The sequence below is a fragment of the Protopterus annectens genome, chromosome 13.part0 (genome assembly GCF_019279795.1).
Source record: "Protopterus annectens isolate FY-2018-M chromosome 13.part0, PAN1.0, whole genome shotgun sequence".
Lineage (NCBI taxonomy): Eukaryota > Metazoa > Chordata > Ceratodontiformes > Protopteridae > Protopterus > Protopterus annectens.
The window spans coordinates 73,946,560-73,968,148 of record NC_056747.1 but is presented as its reverse complement, the minus strand read 5'-3'; the positions used below and the strand labels follow the sequence as shown (position 1 = coordinate 73,968,148).

General features: G+C 37.7%; 1 protein-coding gene across 1 annotated transcript in view; it reads right to left on the bottom strand.

The window, feature by feature from the left end:
- The window catches only part of SLC5A5 (solute carrier family 5 member 5), a 427,828-nt gene extending 406,712 nt beyond the window's left edge, over positions 1-21,116 (bottom strand). The window contains exons 1-2 of the mRNA XM_044054751.1: positions 20,757-21,116; positions 18,892-18,957 (exon numbers count right to left, since the gene is read on the bottom strand). Of these exons, the coding sequence (XP_043910686.1) occupies positions 18,892-18,957; positions 20,757-21,116 (426 nt within the window). The remainder of the gene's footprint in view (positions 1-18,891; positions 18,958-20,756) is intronic.
- Between the last annotated feature and the right edge of the window lie 473 nt (positions 21,117-21,589).

Below are 21,589 nucleotides of genomic sequence, written 5' to 3'. Positions count from 1 at the left end.
CAAAATAGTCATGTGGTTAGCAGCCCAAAAATCACATGACCATAAGTATCACTCAATAAGGCAAAGTTAAAACAACACAGATAGCAATGATTCTATAGTACATAACAAAAAAAAAAAAAAAATTGAATAATTTAAAATTCAGCTTGCTAATATGATTAATAATCAAAGTTACACATAAAATTCATATTATAAAATTCATATTGTAGAAACAATATACATAATTATAAATTCAATCTACTGAGCTTAACCAAAATTGGTTTAAGGCTCAGCATACTGTTCAAGCCAGGGGAGCGGTCACCAGCAAACCTTAAAATCCACTCATATTCTTTAATTTCTAAGAAGTTATTTATATCACCACCTCTTGGGGAGGAAAACAATGTCAATAACCCTGAATTTAAAACATGATCTTGTCAACAATCTAACATATGCTTATATAAAGCATTTGTTTCGACATCTTCTAATTTCAGACTTATGCTCTGTAATCCTCTCTTTCAACCTACAGTGGTTTTGCCTACATAAAAGATTTGCATAACACACAGGTAGCCAAATACACTATATGTGTTGTGTGACAAGTAGCTGAAACATAAAATTTAAAAGTTTTCCCTGTTACTGGATGAACAAAACGGTCACTCCCTGTGTCAAAAATATCTCCACAGCATGAACAATTGTGGTATTTACATGTACCATACTTAGAGGAAAGCGTTTTCACAATGTTAGTAGAAAAATCCTTATAACATAAGGAATTTTTAAAGTTCTCATGTTCTATAGGCAAATAAGGTCTATCACCCAATAAGGCCTTTAGTTCATTTGAAGCCATTAGTATCAACCAGTTCTTAAATATTATTTGCTTTATGGATGGTGTTGTAAGACTATATGCAGTTACATATCTACTCACGTCCATCGCACATTAAGTACTATTCATAGGTAAGGCATCTGACTCCAGTGGGTCAGATAGGAAGGTGAGCAAATTTAGTCTTCCTCTCCTGCATCACCTTATCTTTCTCCACAGAGAGTAGGACATTATCATATCCACTAGCAGAAAAATCCGCTAACATATCCTTTAATTGTAACTCAAAACAGCAGTCATCAGTGTTAAGCCTACTCAACCTTCCTAGTTGGGACCTCACAATACCTTTAAAGATGTGTGGTGCATGCATGCTATGAAAGTGGGTGTATCTACCAGCACACACATCCTTTCTATGTGACTTAGTATTCATATGTCCATCCTTAAATATAACTTCTACATCCAAAAACACAATTTCAGTCTTGGAACAGCTCATTTTAAACTTTAGAAAGGAAGAAGCTCTATTCAAATAGTCCAAAAACATATTCAATATATCCAAGCTGCCCTTCCAAAGTAGGAAACAATCATCTACAAAACGTTGAAAAAATCTAATATGTTGTCTATAAGGGTTTAGATCACTCAAAATATGCTTACTTTCCCACTGGTAGAGCACTAGGTTAGCATAGGTGTTGGCTATGGAATGTTGGGATTGACCTTTTGAGAGATTTTTTGACTTCATGTCCAAACCCTGATTATGGTAAAATAGAAACGTGGTGTAGCCTTCTAGATGTGGTTTTAAAGAATAATGTTTTCCTCTTTAATGAACTTACGTACCTTCAGCTCACTGGTGTGGCTATGGGTACTTCCATAGCCAACACATATGCTAACCTAGTGCTCTACCAGTGGTAAAGTAAGCATATTTTGAGTGATCTAAACCCTTATAGACAACATATTAGATTTTTTCAACGTTTTGTAGACGATTGTTTCCTACTTTGGAAGGGCAGCTTGGATATATTGAATATGTTTTTGGACTATTTGAATAGAGCTTCTTCCTTTCTAAAGTTTAAAATGAGCTGTTCCAAGACTGAAATTGTGTTTTTGGATGTAGAAGTTATATTTAAGGATGGACATATGAATACTAAGTCACATAGAAAGGATGTGTGTGCTGGTAGATACACCCACTTTCATAGCATGCATGCACCACACATCTTTAAAGGTATTGTGAGGTCCCAACTAGGAAGGTTGAGTAGGCTTAACACTGATGACTGCTGTTTTGAGTTACAATTAAAGGATATGTTAGCGGATTTTTCTGCTAGTGGATATGACAATGTCCTACTCTCTGTGGAGAAAGATAAGGTGATGCAGGAGAGGAAGACTAAATTTGCTCCTACCTTCCTATCTGACCCACTGGAGTCAGATGCCTTACCTATGAATAGTACGAATGTGCGTATGGACATGAGTAGATATGTAACTGCATATAGTCTTACAACACCATCCATAAAGCAAATAATATTTAAGAACTGGTTGATACTAATGGCTTCAAATGAACTAAAGGCCTTATTGGGTGATAGACCTTTATTTGCCTATAGGAACATGAGAACTTTAAAAAATTCCTTATGTTATAAGGATTTTTCTACTAACATTGTGAAAACGCTTTCCTCTAAGTATGGTACATGTAAATGCCACAATTGTTCATGCTGTGGAGATATTTTTGACACAGGGAGTGACCTTTTGTTCATCCAGTAACAGGAAAACTTTTAAATTTTATGTTTCAGCTACTTGTCACACAACACATATAGTGTATTTGGCTACCTGTGTGTTATGCAAATCTTTTTATGTAGGCAAAACCACTCGTAGGTTGAAAGAGAGGATTACAAAGCATAAGTCTGAAATTAGAAGATGTGTCGAAACAAATGCTTTATATAAGCATATGTTAGATTGTGGACAAGATCATGTTTTTAAATTCAGGGTTATTGACATTGTTTTCCCCTCCCAAGAGGTGGTGATATAAATAACTTCTTAGAAATTAAAGAATATGAGTGGATTTTAAGGTTTGCTGGTGACCGCTCCCCTGGCTTGAACAGTATGCTGAGCCTTAAACCAATTTTGGTTAAGCTCAGTAGATTGAATTTATAATTATGTATATTGTTTCTACAATATGAATTTTATAATATGAATTTTATGTGTAACTTTGATTATTAATCATATTAGCAAGCTGAATTTTAAATTATCCAATTTTTTTTTTTTTTTTTTTTTTTGTTATGTACTATAGAATCATTGCTATCTGTGTTGTTTTAACTTTGCCTTATTGAGTGATACTTATGGTCATGTGATTTTTGGGCTGCTAACCACATGACTATTTTGGGCCTGTATATAAGATGAAAGAAATTTTATAAGTTTGTAGTATTGAAGAAGGATTATGTCCGAAAGCTCTGCTGTGTTTTGTCATTAAAGTGGTTTTTCCTTTTGGATTGTCTGCTTACAGTGATATTATAGTAATCAGTGCACAGGTACTGACATAGGGTTATGATACCCTGGTGCAATGATAGCATAGTAATCAGTATACTGGCACTGACATAGGATTACCATCCCATGGTACAGTGACAGCGTATTAATCAATCCACTGGCACTGACATAGGGTTACTATCCCATGGTACAGTGATAGCATAGTAATCAGTCCACTGGCACTGATATGGGCTTACCATCTCATGGTGTAAGGATAGCACAGTAATCAGTCCATTGGCACTGACATAGGTTTACCATCCCATGGTACAGTGATAACATAGTAATCAGTCCACTGGCACTGACATAGGGTTACCCTCCCATGGTACAGTGATATAGTAATTAGTCCACTGGCACTGACATAGGGTTACCATCCCATGGTGCAATGATAGCATAGTACTTAGTCCACTGGCACTGATATAGGGTTACCATCCCATGGTACAGTGATATCATAGTAATCAGTCCACTGGCATCCCATGGTGCAATGATAGCATAGTAATCCATCTACTGGCACTGACATAAGGTTACCATCCCATGGTGTAGTGATAGCATAATAATCAGTCCACTGGCACTGACATAGGGTTACCACTCCATGGTACAGTGATATTATAGTAATCATTCTGCTGGCACTGGGATATGGTTACCATCCCATGGTACAGTGATAGCATAGTAATCAGTTCACTGGCACTGACATAAGGTTACCATCCCATGGTACAGTGATAGCATAGTAATCAGTACACTGGCACTGATATAGGGTTACCACTCCATAATACAGTGATAGCATAGTAATCAGTCCACTGTCACTGATATAGGGATACCATACCATGGTACAATGAAAACATAGTAATGAGTCCACTGGCACTGATATAGGGTTAACATCCCATGATACAGTGATACCATAGTAATCAGTCCACTCGCAGTGATATGGGCTTACCATATCATGGTGCAAGGATAGCACAGTAATCAGTCCACTGGCACTGACATACGGTTACCATCCCATGGTACAGTAATAGCATCGTAATCAGTCCACTGGCACTGACATAGGTTTACCATCCCATGATACAATTATAGCATAATAATCAGTACACTGGCACTGACATAAGTTTACCATCCCATGGTACAGTGATATTATAGTAATCAGTCCACTGGCACTGGGATAGGGTTACTATCCCATGGTACAGTGATAGCATAGTAATCAGTTCACTGGCACTGACATAGGGTACCATGCCATGGTACAGTGATAGCATAGTAATCAGTCCACTGGCACTGATATAGGGTTACCATCCCATGATACAGTGATAGCATAGTAATCAGTCCATTGGCACTGTTATAGGGTTACCATACCATGGTACAGTGATAGCATAGTAAATCAGTCCACTGGCACTGACATAGAGTTACCATCCCATGGTGGACCAATAGCATAGTAATCAGTCCACTGGCACTGACATAGGATTACCATCCCATGATACAGTGATAGCATAGTAATCAGTCCATTGGCACTGATATGGGCTTATCATCCCATTGTGCAAGGATAGCACAGTAATCAGTCCACTGGCACTGACATAGGGTTGCCCTCACATGGTACAGTGATATAGTAATCAGTCCACTGGCACTGACATAGGGTTACCATCCCATGGTGCAGTGATAGCATAGTAATCAGTCCACTGGCACTGACATAGGGTTGCCCTCCCATGGTACAGTGATACAGTAATCAGTCCACTGGCACTGACATACGGTTACCATCCCATGGTACAGTGATAGCATAGTAAACAGTCCACTGGCACTGTCATAGGGTTACCCTCCCATGGTGCAGTGATAGCATAGTAATCAGTCCACTGGAACTGACATTGGGTTATCATTCCATGGTGTAGTGATAGCATAGCAATCTTCCACTGGCACTGACATAGGGTTGCCATAACATGGTGAAATGATAGCACAGTAATTAGTCCACTGGCACTAACATAGGGTTACCATCCCATGGTACAGTGATAGCATAGTAATCAGACCACTGTCACTGACATATGGTTATCATCCCATGGTACAGTGATAGCATAGTAATCAGTCCACTGGCACTGACATAGGGTTACCATACCATGGTGCAATGATAGCTTAGTAATCAGTCCACTGGCACTGACATAGGGTTACTGCTCCATGGTACAATTATAGCATAGCAATCAGTCCACTGGCACTAACATAGGGTTACCATACCATGATGCATTGATAGCAAAGTAATCTGTCCACTTGCACTGACATAGGGTTACTATACCGTAGTGAAATTATAGCATATTAATCTGTACACTGGCACTGACATAGGGTTATCATTCCATGGTACAGTGATAGCATAGTAATCAGTACACTGGCACTGACATAGGGTTACCATTCCATGGTACAGAGATAGCATATTGTTCAGTACACTGGCACTGACTTAGGGTTACTAAACCATGGTACAGTGATAGCATAGTAATCAGTCCACAGGCACTGACATAGGGTTACAATCCCATGGTGCAATGATAGCATCGTAATCAGTCCACTGGAACTGACATAGGGTTATCATCCCATGGTGCAGTGATAGCATAGTAATCAGTCCACTGGCACTGACATAGGGTTGCCATAACATGGTGAAATGATAGCAGAGTAATCAGTCCACTGGCACTAACATAGGGTTACCATCCCATGGTACAGTGATAGCATAGTAATCAGTCCACTGGCACTGACATAGGGTTACCATACCATGGTGCAATGATAGCTTAGTAATCAGTCCACTGGCACTGACATAGGGTTACTGTCCCATTATACAATTATAGCATAGCAATCAGTCCACTGGCACTGACATAGGGTTACCATACCATGGAGTAATGATAGCATAGTAATCTGTCCTCTTGCAATGACATAGAGTTACTATACCATAATGAAATTATAGCATAGTAATCAGAAGACTGGCACTGACATATGGTTACCATTTCATGGTACAGTGATAGCATAGTAATCAGTACACTGGCACTGACATAGGGTTACCATCCCATAGTACAGTGATAGCATATTATTCAGTACACTGGCACTGACTTAGGGTTACCATGCAATGGTACAATGATAGCATAGTAATCAGTCCACTGGCACTGACATAGGGTTACTATCCCATGATACAGTGAAAGCATAGCAATCAGTCCACTGGAATTGACATAGGGTTACTATCCCATGGTGTACTGAAAGTATAGTAATCAGTCCACTGGCACTGATGTAGCGTTACCATCCCATGGTACAGTGCTAGCTTAACAATCAGTACACTGGAACTGACATAGGGTTACCATACCATGGTGCAATGTTAGCATAGTAATCAGTCCACTGGCAGTGATATTGGGTTACCATCCCATCATACAGTGATAGCATAATAATCAGTCCACTTGCACTGATATAGGGTTACCATACCATGGTACAGTGATAGCATGGTAATCAGTCCACTGGCACTGGCATAAGGTTACCATCCCATGCTACAGTAATAGCATAGTAATTCAGTCCACTGGCACTGACATAGAGTTACCATCCCATGGTGCACTGATAGCATAGTAATCAGTCCACTGGCACTGACATGGAGTTACCATCCCATGATACAGTGATAGCATAGTAATCAGTCCACTGGCACTGACATAGGGTTACCATACCATGGTGCAATGATAGCATAGTAATCTGTCCACTTGCACTGACATAGGCTTACCATACCATAGTGAAATGATAGCATAGTAATCAGTCCACTGGCCCTGACGTGGGGTTACCATCCCATGGTATAGTGATAGCATAATAATCAGTACACTGGCACTGACATAGGGTTACAATACCATGCTGTCATGATAGCATAGTAAACAAAGTTAACACTGGTGTTACTGCTCAAAATATGTCAAACACAAACTCTATATCACACCAACACTTTATTATAAAGCTTTCGGGTCTACACCCTTCATCAGTATAAAATAATTCCACTTATCCAACATTTAAAAAGGAGACACAATTAGATCACATGCTTCAGCCAACCTATCACACTGAACAATAATCAAATCTTAAAGGAAATCAGCAATAATATTGATAATAATAATAATACTAATATAATATAAAGGAAAACAGCAGGAATATTGAAAGCACAGTTAATAAGAATGAGTAAATTGAATACTGTGGAAAGTACCTTTAAGGAGCAGGCTAGAATAATGTTTCAGGAGTTTGAAAGAAGTGGCTATTCAAGACAGACTATAGATACAGCTTATGAAGAAGTAATAAAAGGAAGGGAAAGTAAGTATAGACCAATTCTGAATGGGGGCCTGGTGAGACATGAAGAATATGTATGTAGGGATGATAAAATAGTGAGATATCTTACTACATATAATTTGAACACACGAAATGTGTGTAATATAATAGAAAAAAATTGGCCTATTTTATTAGCTATGTCTGAGGTGAGGTCCATAGTGGGAGACAAGCCAAGATATGCTTATAGGAACTCAGAAACATTGAAGCAAAAGCTTTGTTATAAAGATTTTCGAACAACAAAAAATAAATGCGTAAGGAAGGTAATAGGAACAAGAAAATGTTATAATTGCTGTTGTTGCAATGATTTGTATGAAGGTGACAATATATTTGTGCACCCTACGAATGGAGAAGTTTTTGCTTTAGAAACTTTAACAACTTGTAATGAGGCACAAGTAGTTTATTTGGCTACTTGTACATCTTGTACATCATTCTATGTGGGTAAAACCACTAGAAAGCTAAGAGAGAGGATTGTAGAGCATAAATCTGATATAAGAAGAAAAATATCAACAAATGCGTTAAGTAAGCACAGTATGGTCAAGGGTGAAAAGCATAGTTTTAAATTTAGGGTAGTAAGTACAGTAGAAATGGGCATAAGGAGAGGTGATATGAATAATATGTTAGAGTTAAAAGAGTTTGAGTGGATTATTAGGCTTCAGGCTGATGTAAATCCTGGTTTGAATAATGATGTTAGTTTAAAGCCTGTATTAATGAAAAAACAAAGGGAGAAATTATAAGTTTGAATTTACATGTACATGTAGTTATTTGAATGAAATGTGGTTTTAAATGTACATTTTGTGTAGGATTTTGTATGTGTATGTATGTATGTGCACACACATAACTGTTTATGGTATATTGAATATATTTATGAAATGTAAATGTTATTTAAATTTCGATATTTTGTTATGGTGTTTTATTTATTTATTTATTTGCTGTTTTCCTTTAAGATTTGATTATTGTTCAGTGTGATAGGTTGGCTTGTGTCTCCTTTTTAAATGTTGGATAAGTGGAATTATTTTATACTGATGAAGGGTGTAGACCCGAAAGCTTTATAATAAAGTGTTGGTGTGATATAGAGTTTATGATAGCATAGTAATCAGTCCACAGACGCTGACATGACATTACTATCCCATGGTATAGTGATATTATAGTAATCAGTCCACTGGTACTGACATAGGGTTACTATCCCATGGTGCAACGATAGCATAGTAATCAGTCCACTGGCACTGACATAAGATTACCATCCCATGGTACAGCGATATTGTAGTAATCAGTCCACTGACACTGAGAAAGTGTTACTATCCCATGGTGCAATGATAGCATAGTAATCTTTTGACTGGCACAGACATAACGTTACCATCTCATGGTAGAGTGATAGCATAGTAATCAGTCCACTGGCACTGACATAGGGTTACCATCCCATGGTACAGTGATAGGATAGTAATCATTCCACTGACATGGGGTTACTATCCCATGGTACAGTGATATTATAGTAATCAGTCCACTGGTACTGACATAGTGTTACCACACCATGGTGCAATGATAGCATAGTAATCAGTATACTAGCACTGACATAGGGTCACTATCCCATGGTACAGTGATAGCATAGGAATCAGCACATTGACACTGACATAGGGTTAGCATACCATGGTGCAATGATAGCATAGTAATCATTCCACTGGCACTGACATAGGGTTAACATCCCATAATACAGTGGTGCCATAGTCATCAGTCCACTGGCACTGATATGGGCTTACCATACCATGGTGCAATGATAGGACAGTAATCAATCCACTGGCACTGACATAGGGTTACCTTCCCATGGCACAGTGATATAGTAATTAGTCCACAGTCACTGACATAGGGTTATCATCCCATGGTACAATGATTGCATAGTAATCAGTCCACTGGCTCTGACATAGGGTTACCATCCCATGGTGCAGTGATAGCATAGTAATCAGTCCACTGGCACTGACATAGGGTTGCCATAACATGGTGAAATTATAGCACAGTAAGCAGTCCACTGGCACTAACATAGGGTTACCATCCCATGATACAGTGATAGCGTAGTAATCAGTCCACTGGCAGTGACATAGGGTTACCATCCCATGGTACAGTGATAGGATAGTAATCAGTCCACTGGCACTGACATAGGGTTACTGTCCCATGATACAATGATAGCACAGTAATCAGTTCACTGGAACTTACATAGGGTTACCATACCATGGTGCAATGATAGCATAGTAATCTGTCAACTTGCACTGACATAGGGTTACCATACCATAGTGAAATTATAGCATAGTAATCAGTACACTGGCTCTGAGATAGGGTTACCATTCCATGGTACAGTGATGTACACTGGCACTGACATAGGGTTATCATCCCATGGTATAGCGATAGCATATTAATCAGTACACTGGTACTGACATTACGTTACCATACAATGGTGCAATGATAGCATAGTAATCAGTCCACTGGCACTGACATAGGGCTACTATCCGATGATACAATAATAGCATAGCAATCAGTCCACTGGCACTGACATAGGGTTACTATCCCATGGTACAGTGATAGCATACTAATCAGTCCACTGGCACTGACAAAGAGTTACCATCCCATGGTGCACTGATAGCATAGTAATCAGTCCACTGGCACTAATGCAGGGTTACCATCCCGTGGTACAGTGCTAGTGTAATAATCAGTACACTGGCACTGACATAGGGTTACCATACCATGGTGCAATGATAGCATAATAATCAGTCCACTGGCACTGACATAGGGTTACCATCCCATGGTACAGTGATAGCATAGTAGTCAGTCCACTGGCACTGACATGGGTTTACTATCCCATGGTACAGTGATATTATAGTAATCAGTCCACTGGCACTGATAGAGCATTCCCATACCATGTACAGTGACAGCATAGGAATCAGCCCACTGGCACTGACATAGGGTTACCATACCATGGTGCAAATAGCATACCAATCAGTCTACTTGCATTGACATAGAGTTTCAATCATAGCCTCATGTCAGGCTTTGTGCCCACTGAATGGTGCACAGCAACAGTTATCCCACTCCATAAAGGGGGAGCCACCACTGATCCTGGGAACTATCACCCTATTAGACTGATGAGCCTGGTCTGCAAAGCCAGTGGAAGGTATCATCATAGAATTCATAAGCAAAGACATTGGTCACCTCCAAATTCTGGACCTCACCCAGTTCGGGTTTGTGAAAGGCAGATCTTGCCTCCTGAACCTCGTCGACTTCTTTGAGGCAGTCATTAAAGCCGTAGACGAGGGTGCGGTGGTTCACACAGCCTATTTTGACCCCGCCAAGACTTTCAACACCATCCCCCATTCTGGAATTATAGCTAAGCTCACTAAACTAGGTATATATCCCTATGTCACAAGATGGGCTGCCAAATGGCTCAGTGACAGAACCCACACTGTAAAAGTTGCAGACTCCAAATCTGACTTCAAATCAGTGACAAGTGGAGTATTACAGGGTTCAGTCCTGGGATCTCTTCTGTTTGGTATCTACTTCTCTGAAGTACAGGCTAACACAGAAGGCCTCTGGCTAGTGAAGTTCGCAGATGACTGCAAACTAAGAGCTATAGCTGAGTCCCCAAATGATGTGGACATCCTACCGAAGGGCCTCACTGAGACAGATGCCTGTTGTCAGAGCCATGGCCTCAAGCTCAATGCAAAAAAGTTCATTGTTATCCCCTTTGGTAAAAACTCTGTACCCATGAACTACCACATAGGTGGCAGTCTTCTTAACACCGAATGTGTGATAAGAGACCTTGGGAACTAGGTGGACAGTAGTCTCTCCTTTGATAATCACATTGCCACAGTAGTCAGGAAATCCTTCTACATGGCATACCTCATCACAAAAGGGTTCTCATCCAGGAAAAATGAGGTCATTGTTGCCCTCTACTTGACACTCATCAGACCCATTATAGAGTACAATGCCCCTTTTGGAATGTAACTCACAAGACATCTTCAGCAGCTGGAAAGGCCACAGAAGTACCTCGCAAAGAGAATTACTGGCATCAAACAGATGCCCTACACTGATCATTTCAAAAAACTCCAGCTTTACTCTGTAGCATATTGCCTACTCCGAGGTGATCTCTGCCTAACATATAAAGCAATGTCAAACACAGAGCTGTTGGACATGCTACACCTAAAGAAATCCCAATCCCTCCAAGCTACATGCTCTAGGGACCTAAACCTTGTCACCACAATAAACAGGACTTGCTGAAGGGCTAGATTCCTGTCCCAGAGACTTCCCATAGACTGGAACAAGCTACCCATCTATGTCAAGCAAAGTTCCTCATTAACACTCTTCAAGAAAAATCTTGATGAGTGGATGGGAAATAGGAAATACACCCTGGGATCACTTCTATGGCTCTGCTTGACAGGGGCACAGGAAATTAACTTTCTTGGGTTGGCGTAAGCCAGGGAACTTTGTTGGCTAGGCTTACTTAGGCCCTTGGGCCGATAGCCTAGGACTTACCTTTGAACCTATGAACCATCCATGGTACAGTGATAGCATTGTATCAGTCCACTGGCACTGACATATGGTTACCATCCCATGATACAATGATAGCATAGTAATCAATACACTGGCACTGACATATGGTTACCATCCCGTGATACAATGATAGCATAGTAATCAATACACTGGCACTGACATAGGGTTACCTTCCCCTGGTGCAATGATAGTATAGCAATCAATACACTGGCACTGACTTAGGGTTACCTTCCCCTGGTGCAATGATAGTATAGCAATCAGTTCACTGGGAAAATAGAAATCTGATACTGCCTCATGATACAGTGATACCATGGTATCAGCTCAGTGCACAATAGCAGCATTATAACAATCCAGAACATGATGCTACCAGACTTTCAGCACACTAGACCAATGACAACATGATAATCCAATTGCAGAGGCACCATAGTATCAGCCCAATGGCACATTAAGAATGTGATAAACATGAAATGATGACTAGTGTGTGACCATGCAGCTCCAAAGAAACAAGTAACTAAAACCTGAAGCTCACGTAAAATGAAAACTTTTTTATATTTTATATATTTTTTAATTTATATTTGTGAAGCAAAAAATAGAAACATAAGTAATTATAACTTAGTTGCTCTCAATTTCAACACTGAATTAAACTAAAAAGTGTTAAAATTGAGGGTATTATAGTTATTTGTGTTTCCAATTTTTTGCACATGAGTATAAGATATATATTTATATTTTATTTTGGAAAGTAGTTACTGTCAAATTTGTTGTTCAATTGTGTTTGGAAAGAATGATATACAGTTTCTTATAATTTATGAAACTTCGTTTAAATGTTTAACTTATTTTAGAAATGGTTGAATATTTAAGTAATAACCCACGCCTGAGTATGGGTAATGCTGAATTTACCCATGGTTGGTGTGGTTTGGTCACGAGGGCGAAGCCCGAGTGGCCAAACAAAGACAACCGTGGGTAAATCCAGCATTACCCACACCCAGAAGTGGGTTATTGCTATTATACAATGACATTATTTAAGAAAATAAATACTTACTTTTCTTGAATAATGGCATTGTATAATGCCTCCATGCTGCCCTTCCGCAGCTGTCTGGTATTCTGTGGCAGTTCTGATGTACTGCCCATGCGTATGCTTATGCAGTACATCAGAGATGTGTGTAAGCAACGGAGAAAGCAAGATCTCCGTTGCTTTTTAAAAAGTGTCTCGCTATGTTAACGGAGTTTAATATAGTGAGATAGCTTTAAAAAAAGCAACGGAGATCTTCCTTTCTCCGTTGCTTTTTTTAAAGCTGTCTCGCTATGTTAAACCCATTTAACATAACGAGACAGCTTTAAAAAAAGCAATGGAGAAAGGAAGATCTTCGTTGCTTTTTTTTAAGCTATCTCGCTATGTTAAACCCATTTAACATAGCGAGATTACAACAACGGAGCTCTTCCATTCTCTGTTGCTGTGACAAAAAAAAAAAAAAAAGACTTATACTAATGGAAAATGTCTGGGCGACCAGACCTTTTTCCATTAGTATAAGTTTGATTTACAATGGGCACGCTGACCAATCAGCATGCACGTTTTGGAATATTAATGGGGGTTCATTGTATAATTCCTGTTACAGAATAAGATGTAGGTTAATATAAATATTCTTTTAAGTTTAGAAACTCTTTATATGATTAATTTATTGGAAATAGTTGAATATATCACATTAAGCGCTTTGTGTAATTAGTTGATTTGGTTTGCATTTCCTGCTGTGCTCCAGAAAGATTTACACAAAGTGTTTTTCCCAGTTTTTTTTCCTTTTACAAGCATTTCTGGCCATGGTTTTAATACTGGGTGGCTTGCCTTTTGGGGAATTTATTTTACGAATTATTAATGTTGTGGTACTGGATCTTGTTTGGGTTTGTGTCGTTTGTGATCTTGGCAGTGGTTATTATATGGAACTGCTACAGATTCACCCCACATGAGAGCTGTATTTTGAGAAGTTTCTGTAAATGTATATTCAGAAAGGATACATGCAGAAAATGAAATAAACCATAACATTTCAATAATAAAGCATTATGAATCTTCCATTACATAAAAAATTTCCAGAAGCATTTCATATCTATGTTTGGAATCTTTCTCTCTGTCTGTCTTTTGTAGGAATCATGCTGCCTGCATTTGAGATACAACAGTTACTTTTTTCTGGGTGTCACTTTTTATGTTTATGTTCTACACTAGTCGAATAAGTTAGAGATTTTGCTCTTTATTGCAATATATATTTTATCAAAGTAGGATATACTGTTTATATGCATACTTAAAAACTCCTAAAATGACAGAAAAAAAAGAAAAACTCCTGAAAGCAAAGACTCCATTTAACCAAATATAGAAAGTAATAAAATGAAACCATGGTAGATAGGCTGGGGATTTTTAGTTATAGTTTAGGAAAGCATGCTTTCAAGAAAGATACAAATACAACCACAGCAAGTTATTTGTTTTCAGTAGTATCTATGTTCAAAAAGGGAAAGACAGTTTATTTGTTTATAATAGGACGTGCTAAAGTCATGATAGATGCAATTAACTGTTTTTTTTTACTTATATGCAGATTTGATTTATTTTCTGGACATCCACTGTGTTTCATATCCTAGATACATTTTACGCACAACTCCTAATGGAAACATTATAATACAACTTTATAGACAGTCACAGCAAAATCCATGTAGAAGCCTGCATTCTTGTTTATGTATAAGAGACTATCTCTCAATAATTATTTGGCATGTTCAATGAATTATGCTTGGTTACTCATATATATACTGTCTTTTTGAATACTTTTTTCCCTTAAGGACTTACATCAAGCTTAGTATTGAATTTGCCTTGAAGTGAATTGTTATAGTCAGTATAAGGATTTTTACTAGGGGAAGTTTTCTAGTGACAGCAAATGTTTGTAGACAAAAACAAATGATATTTGCTTGTGATATAATTTTAAGCCAATAGAGTTAACGTCTGAAACTAGCTCCATCAAAAATCACAATAGCTTTTTTTTTTTTTTTGCTCATGACTGCAGAAGTATTGCATTGACACCTACTGTCAGCTATAATTATATTGTTGCATTTCTTGACAGGAGCAAATGAGCTTGGTAAAAGGTATGAGTGTGTGTGTGTGTGTGTGTGTGTGTGTGTGTGTGTGTGTGTGTGTGTGTGTATGTATATATATATATATATATATATATATATATATATATATATATATATATATATATATACACACATACATACATATATATATATATATATATATATATATATATATATATACACACACACACACACACACACACACACACACACACACACACACACACACACACACGCACACACACACACATACACACCTATATATACACACACACACACACACACACACACACCACACACTTATGTTAGCAAACCTCTAAAAAGCAAACACTTATGAGTGAACGATCATATGAGCAATCACAGAAACAACATGTTTTCCTATTTTTTACAATGGAGCAAGCCCCTCTGCACCTCCTATACTCTTCTCTTCTCTAATTAAATATACTAACTCCAAGACTGTATAGCAGTGACGTAAGGGCAAATTCCTCTACCTTGCTGTACCGCGATTGCAGTCAAGACTGCTTCACATGAGTGTTTGGGTTTTTTTTGCCACTAAAGCAAAATTCTTACTCAGGTGATCTATCATCCTTTAAAACTACACACACACATATATATATATATATATATATATATATATATATATATATATATGTATGTGTGTGTGTGTGTGTGTGTGTATCTATGCATATGTATCACTGTATTTTTGATGGTGATGGACATAAAGCAGATCATAAAAAGGACATAGAACTTAGATTGCCCAGCTGTGAAATGTGGATAAACAAGACGGAGCAAGCAGAAGTTCAGAATGAGTTTCAAAAGGTAGAGTGGTACAATGTGATTACATGGTGCTGGTGAGCACTGAGGGTAGGAGGAGATGGCATGCATTGCTGATGTGTGCTTAACAGCCAGAGAAAGAGTGTGGACCTAGTGGCTACCATGTCTAACACACTTGCTAGCAAAGTGGTGGAGAGAACATTAGTTCTGTGATAATCATTTAGTAAGAAAAGTAAGGGTCATGTGCATGCATGGCTCATTACAGAACTGTGAGTGCATTGTTGTCATTGGAATATAAAAAGTAAAAATCGCAATTATACAGATTTAAAAGTATAAAACATCAAAATCTTAATAGGTACACTTTCTAAAGTTATTGTGTAATAGGTCTACTTGGATTGAAATGTCAAGTGAATTTAATACTAAAGATTCCAACCCAGTATTTTCACAGACATCTTAACTGTTCCTGATTTTGCTTAACATTTCTTATTTTGCCTTATATTTTTGCCCTGTCTTCCCACAAAATATTTGATTTTTGTTAAATCACTGAGGATTATAGTTATCATCAAGCAATAGAATTTCGCAATTCTTATTCCTCAGAAGATGCATAACTTTTACGTGAATTAAAGCAATATTTAAAAATTGCCCCTCATTTTAGGCTTTTGTCCCTGGTGGTGGTGCTGCGGTAGTGTTGTCGCCTCACAGTAAGATGCTGTCCAGTTCAATTCTCAGCTAGAGCGTCTTCTGCGTAGAGACATGCGTGAATGGACGTACCTTCGTTGAAGGTTGTGTGTCAGGGCTGGTAACTCGGCACGTAAAAATCAACTACCAATCATTAGTGGACCGGAGTTCCGCTGTGGCGACCCCTAACCGGGAAAAGCCGAAAGACACAACAACAACAACATTTTAGGATTTTGTCACACCATTATATTTGGCTTTGTCCAGAATTCTTGAGAAAAGAATTTGAGATGTTTATTCACACACTATTACTAAAAACAATGAACAAGAATAAGTCCAGAGAAAGGCTAGGAGAGTGTCCTCACACAGTGATCAGAACTAGAATATCCCCATTTTACAGATGCCAGAAGCACAACAGGCACTATTTATTTTCTTTTTTTATAGCTTGGCATGACATAACACCTTCAGACTTCCTTTCAATTAGTGCATTTATGCACTGAACAACAACCTACACGTCAGCACTCCAAATTCAAGATCACACAATAACACAGTTTAGAAGCCAGATAAATGCTTCGCAAAAATAGACTAACCAGCAATACAAGTAAAGTGTTAAAAGCATGCAAAATGTATTTTTTATCCATCCTCAATTCCATTACTTAATCCAGTGGCTATGCAAATAAATCTGCAATATGACCCTCCCTTAGCCTTTCAAGTTATCTATAGATTCACTTAACAATGAGATTTAACATTTCATTCCTTTTCAGGAAGAGTGACTTTCAAAGCAGAGTTGACTTGTCTGTATTAGAAAATAATGAAATGCGTTATTTATTTATTTTTACTGGTTTTGAACTGCTCCCCATCTGCTCACATTGATTTTTGATACCTTCTCTGTGGCTATTAGCCCATTTATTCCTAATAAACACCTCACTAGAAAGAGGGGAGCCGGATCTTCACACCGATTCTTGGAGGGCTTTTATTACTATATCTAAACCTTGACCTCTGACCTTAATGAACTTAATCTGCAATGATTTAAAGTGCATCTTATACCAGTATGAACATCAGACAAAGACCCTCTTCTTTTGCATAGCCTAATTTCAATAGGAGGATAGTCAAGCAGTTTAGAAATTCTGTCCTTTGGTCCTCACCACTACGTCTTCAATGTTCCAGTACAGCTTTCTTGTCCCAAAGTCAGTAGTCATACCTCACCAGTACACCAGGAGGCTGGTGTCAGTCACAAGCTACTGGGAAGATAAACAGTATAGAAGAGACAAGACGAGATGAGAATGATCAAAAAAATCACCACGCCAAAAGAAAATGAAGTAAATAAATAAGAGAAGAGAATGAGCCTGATACAGATCTGCTCTACGTCAAGACAAGACAGCAAGAGTAAAGCTTACCAGTGCATCATCACTATGGAGATTCTATAACATGGATTTTCAATAAAAAACTCACTAGTTGGATTGATGTTGATTTGCCAAACATAATTTCAGAAAATGGAAACAAACTGAAATCCATTCACTGAAACTACCTTTGGCGAACTTTACAACACTTTTTTTGTAAGGGAGGTAGCCCCCCTGTACGTACCCCCATGTGGAGGGGAATACATTTCACATCCCCATACTTATATATACCATCTCTAAGGTTGCACAACATTGGAGAAAAAGCAAACTCCACCATCAGTGAAGTCAGTTTGGCAAACAACACTCAGTCTTTTTTGCATTCAGCAAAACTGCTTTCCTCTAAATAACAAGTTCCCTTGCTGGTTAGATAACTTGTAAGGAGATATGATGCCCCCCTTCAAACTCTCGCATTGTGTCTCTACACATCAAATTTTTAATACAATAAAGGTCAGGGGTGTTAAATTAGCACCCCTCTGCCCCCTTACAAAGCAGAAATCACAGTGATTGTCAGTTCTGGTAAGTAGTGCCACCAGGGGTGGTAGTGTGCGTTGAGTTTGCTTATACTTTACTACTGAGTAGATGACTATAATTTGAAGACTTGAATGGCACAATGTCAATATGCTTCTGGTTTCGCACTAGGTGTTTTTAAGGAGGTATTCTAGAAAGCATTTGTTGACATTCTTGTACCTGTTATGTATGTTTCACTATCCCTTAGAAAACATCAGGAATATATTTGTATTAGTCAAGGCTGCCAGTCAGCATAGTGATAAGCACATGATATGAAGAAGCATTTTTTTTTTTTTTTAAATTAACAATGAAAATTCTTACCGTAGCAACAATATACTGAATTGTACCACAGAGTCGGATGACCTTAGAAAATCGCATTTCCAAATACTGCAATATAGAAATAAATGTTAACTCTTTAAATTTACTAATGAGTAATTAAATAAATAAAATAAAAATAAGGTATACACGACTGTAAATAAAGTGTCAAAAAGAATAGAAAGACAAAAAAAATGTTGCATATTCCTTTTAAAAGAGACATTAATTGAATAAAAATAAATAAGTAAACAAGTGAAACAGTGTGTATAATGCAACTCATTATAATTCATTTATAAAGCTGAACTGTATGCTGTCTATCAGGCGAAATTACAAAATCTAATTCCATACCAGGCACAACTTAACATTCGCCAGATGCGTGTCGCAACACATTCAGTGATACATTTTATTCCCTTTTACTAATATTTTATAAAACAGCACATTTTCTGAATGGTACCAAACTGTTTTCATCACTTACCTCCATCTATGAAGAGTGAAAGATCTCAGAATAATTCAGTAATGACACAAAGTCCCTTTATTGCAAGTGGTTATAAAACAAATTATTTTTCACTCTGGTTTTCTTCTTTTGAACAAGTAAGGTAACCCTTGACTGCTCTAGCTACTTGTTGACCCCCCCCCCCCCATTGAGAGCCCTATTTTAAATTAATATGCAAATTGTATTTCATATACTTTTGAGATAAAGTGAACAGATCTATGTCCATGTACAAATGCTCCTAACTGCACTAACACATTTTCAGTGATAGAGATCTCCTAATCCAAAGCTTAGACGTAGAAGCATTCATACCATTTCAGAGCATTAAGTTGGGTGTATTTCCTTTATTAATCTGGAGCAAGGAAATGCATTTACACATTGTTTTCTGTTATGTATTTATTTAACTGCTGCCCTATTTATTTATTTATTTATTTTATTTAATATTTATGAATCAGGAAAGAATCACTAAATTACATATGCAAATTTTAACAGTTATTTGAAACTGTATTCTTTTGTACAGTGTAGAAGCAGATACTGAAGTGAATTAAGGAGCAGTGAGAGGGATATACACACACACATGTATGTATTTATATATATATATATATATATATATATATATATATATATATATATATATATATTGCTTAGAGCTCATTGCCTTATTTAGCATGTGTTACCACCAGCACCAGTTATCAATTATCTGCAGAAATGCACTTTTTACATTTCAAAATATTCCATAAACATGATAATGCAAGAGACATTTCATAGTTTCCCCCTCAAAAGTCATTGAATAGGAAAATTATATTGTAAAAGTTCAACAAGTCTTAATAATCATTTTTTTTCAATATTCTGCATTTTAATCATAGTTAAAGGAAAATTTCTCATTCCTAGGTATTTAATTTACATGGTGGTTACTCTAGTTGTCTCATATGACCATAAAATACATTCCTTAAATTTTAATGAGAAGAGCTAGATTGGGAGACTCAAGGCCAACTACATTTAAGGATTCAGCATGCTGTTTCACATAAATTACGAACACTTATGCCAGAACACATACACAGTTGATATGCCCATTCCAAAGGAATGAATGGATACTGTTCCATCTGTCACTTTTCTTATCTATGGTTACACCAGAGGGGCTTTTCCCTACAAGGCATTGATACCCACCCCATCTTCCAGAAAACAAAATATGTAAAGTGTTCATACACATATTCCATTCTGATTATTGGATCAAATAACTATACTATAATCAGATCACAGAATGACACAGAATACTGATCCCTTTCTAACATATTTTCACAGCTAATACTACATACTTTTTTAAATTTAGAATGAAAAAAATCACTTTGGTTGCTGTAACTAGATATGCTATCTTTTTTACCTCATAAGAGCTGGTGAGTCTCAGGCGATAGAAAACTGGTAGAAAGAAGATGGCTGTTATTAGACTATTAAGAGTCTGTCCAAGACACATTATTACGAACTTCAGGCCATAAAGGTAAGCTTCGGCAGGCACACCTAGTACCTGTACAGCAGACATAAAGCTGGCCGAAAGTGAGAGACCCACTGGCAGGAAGGAGAGCTGGCGACTACCCGTAAAGAACTCCTCTGCTGTTTGTTGCTTGCCTCTTGGCAGTGCTTGGAAGAGACCAATGGCCAAAGAGATCACCAGCATCACTGCGAACACCACGTAGTCCCAGCCTACGAAGGTCAGTTCCTTAAGAATGATCAAATCAGTCTCCATTGCAGCACTAAAATCGTCTCACAGCTCTGTCATGATAGGAAAGTTGGAAAACATTAATTAAACACATATTACATCATCATAGGAGATTATAATTACAACACAGTTCCTAATACCACAGATCAAAAATACGTAGGTCTTATCCTTAACCCTTTACAGCACATACAGGCACTATAACTAATAAAGTATTAACTTAAATTAAACTTTTCTATGAAATCACACACCTTCCCTTTCTGAGAGCTCAGGTTGTTATTGTTAAGAATGTGCTAATCCGGCTTACAATCACTTTGTCGATCACACTCATGCAATTGATATTTGTGCGAAACAGAACTGCCTTTAGCTGAACTGAAATTACGAATGCCACAATGTCGAACCTTACAATAGCGAGCATTCACTGTTGTAAGGTTCGATATTGTGGTGCAGATTGCACAATAGTGGGGATCGGGAAATGTACCCCTTACCTCACTGTAGTGCAA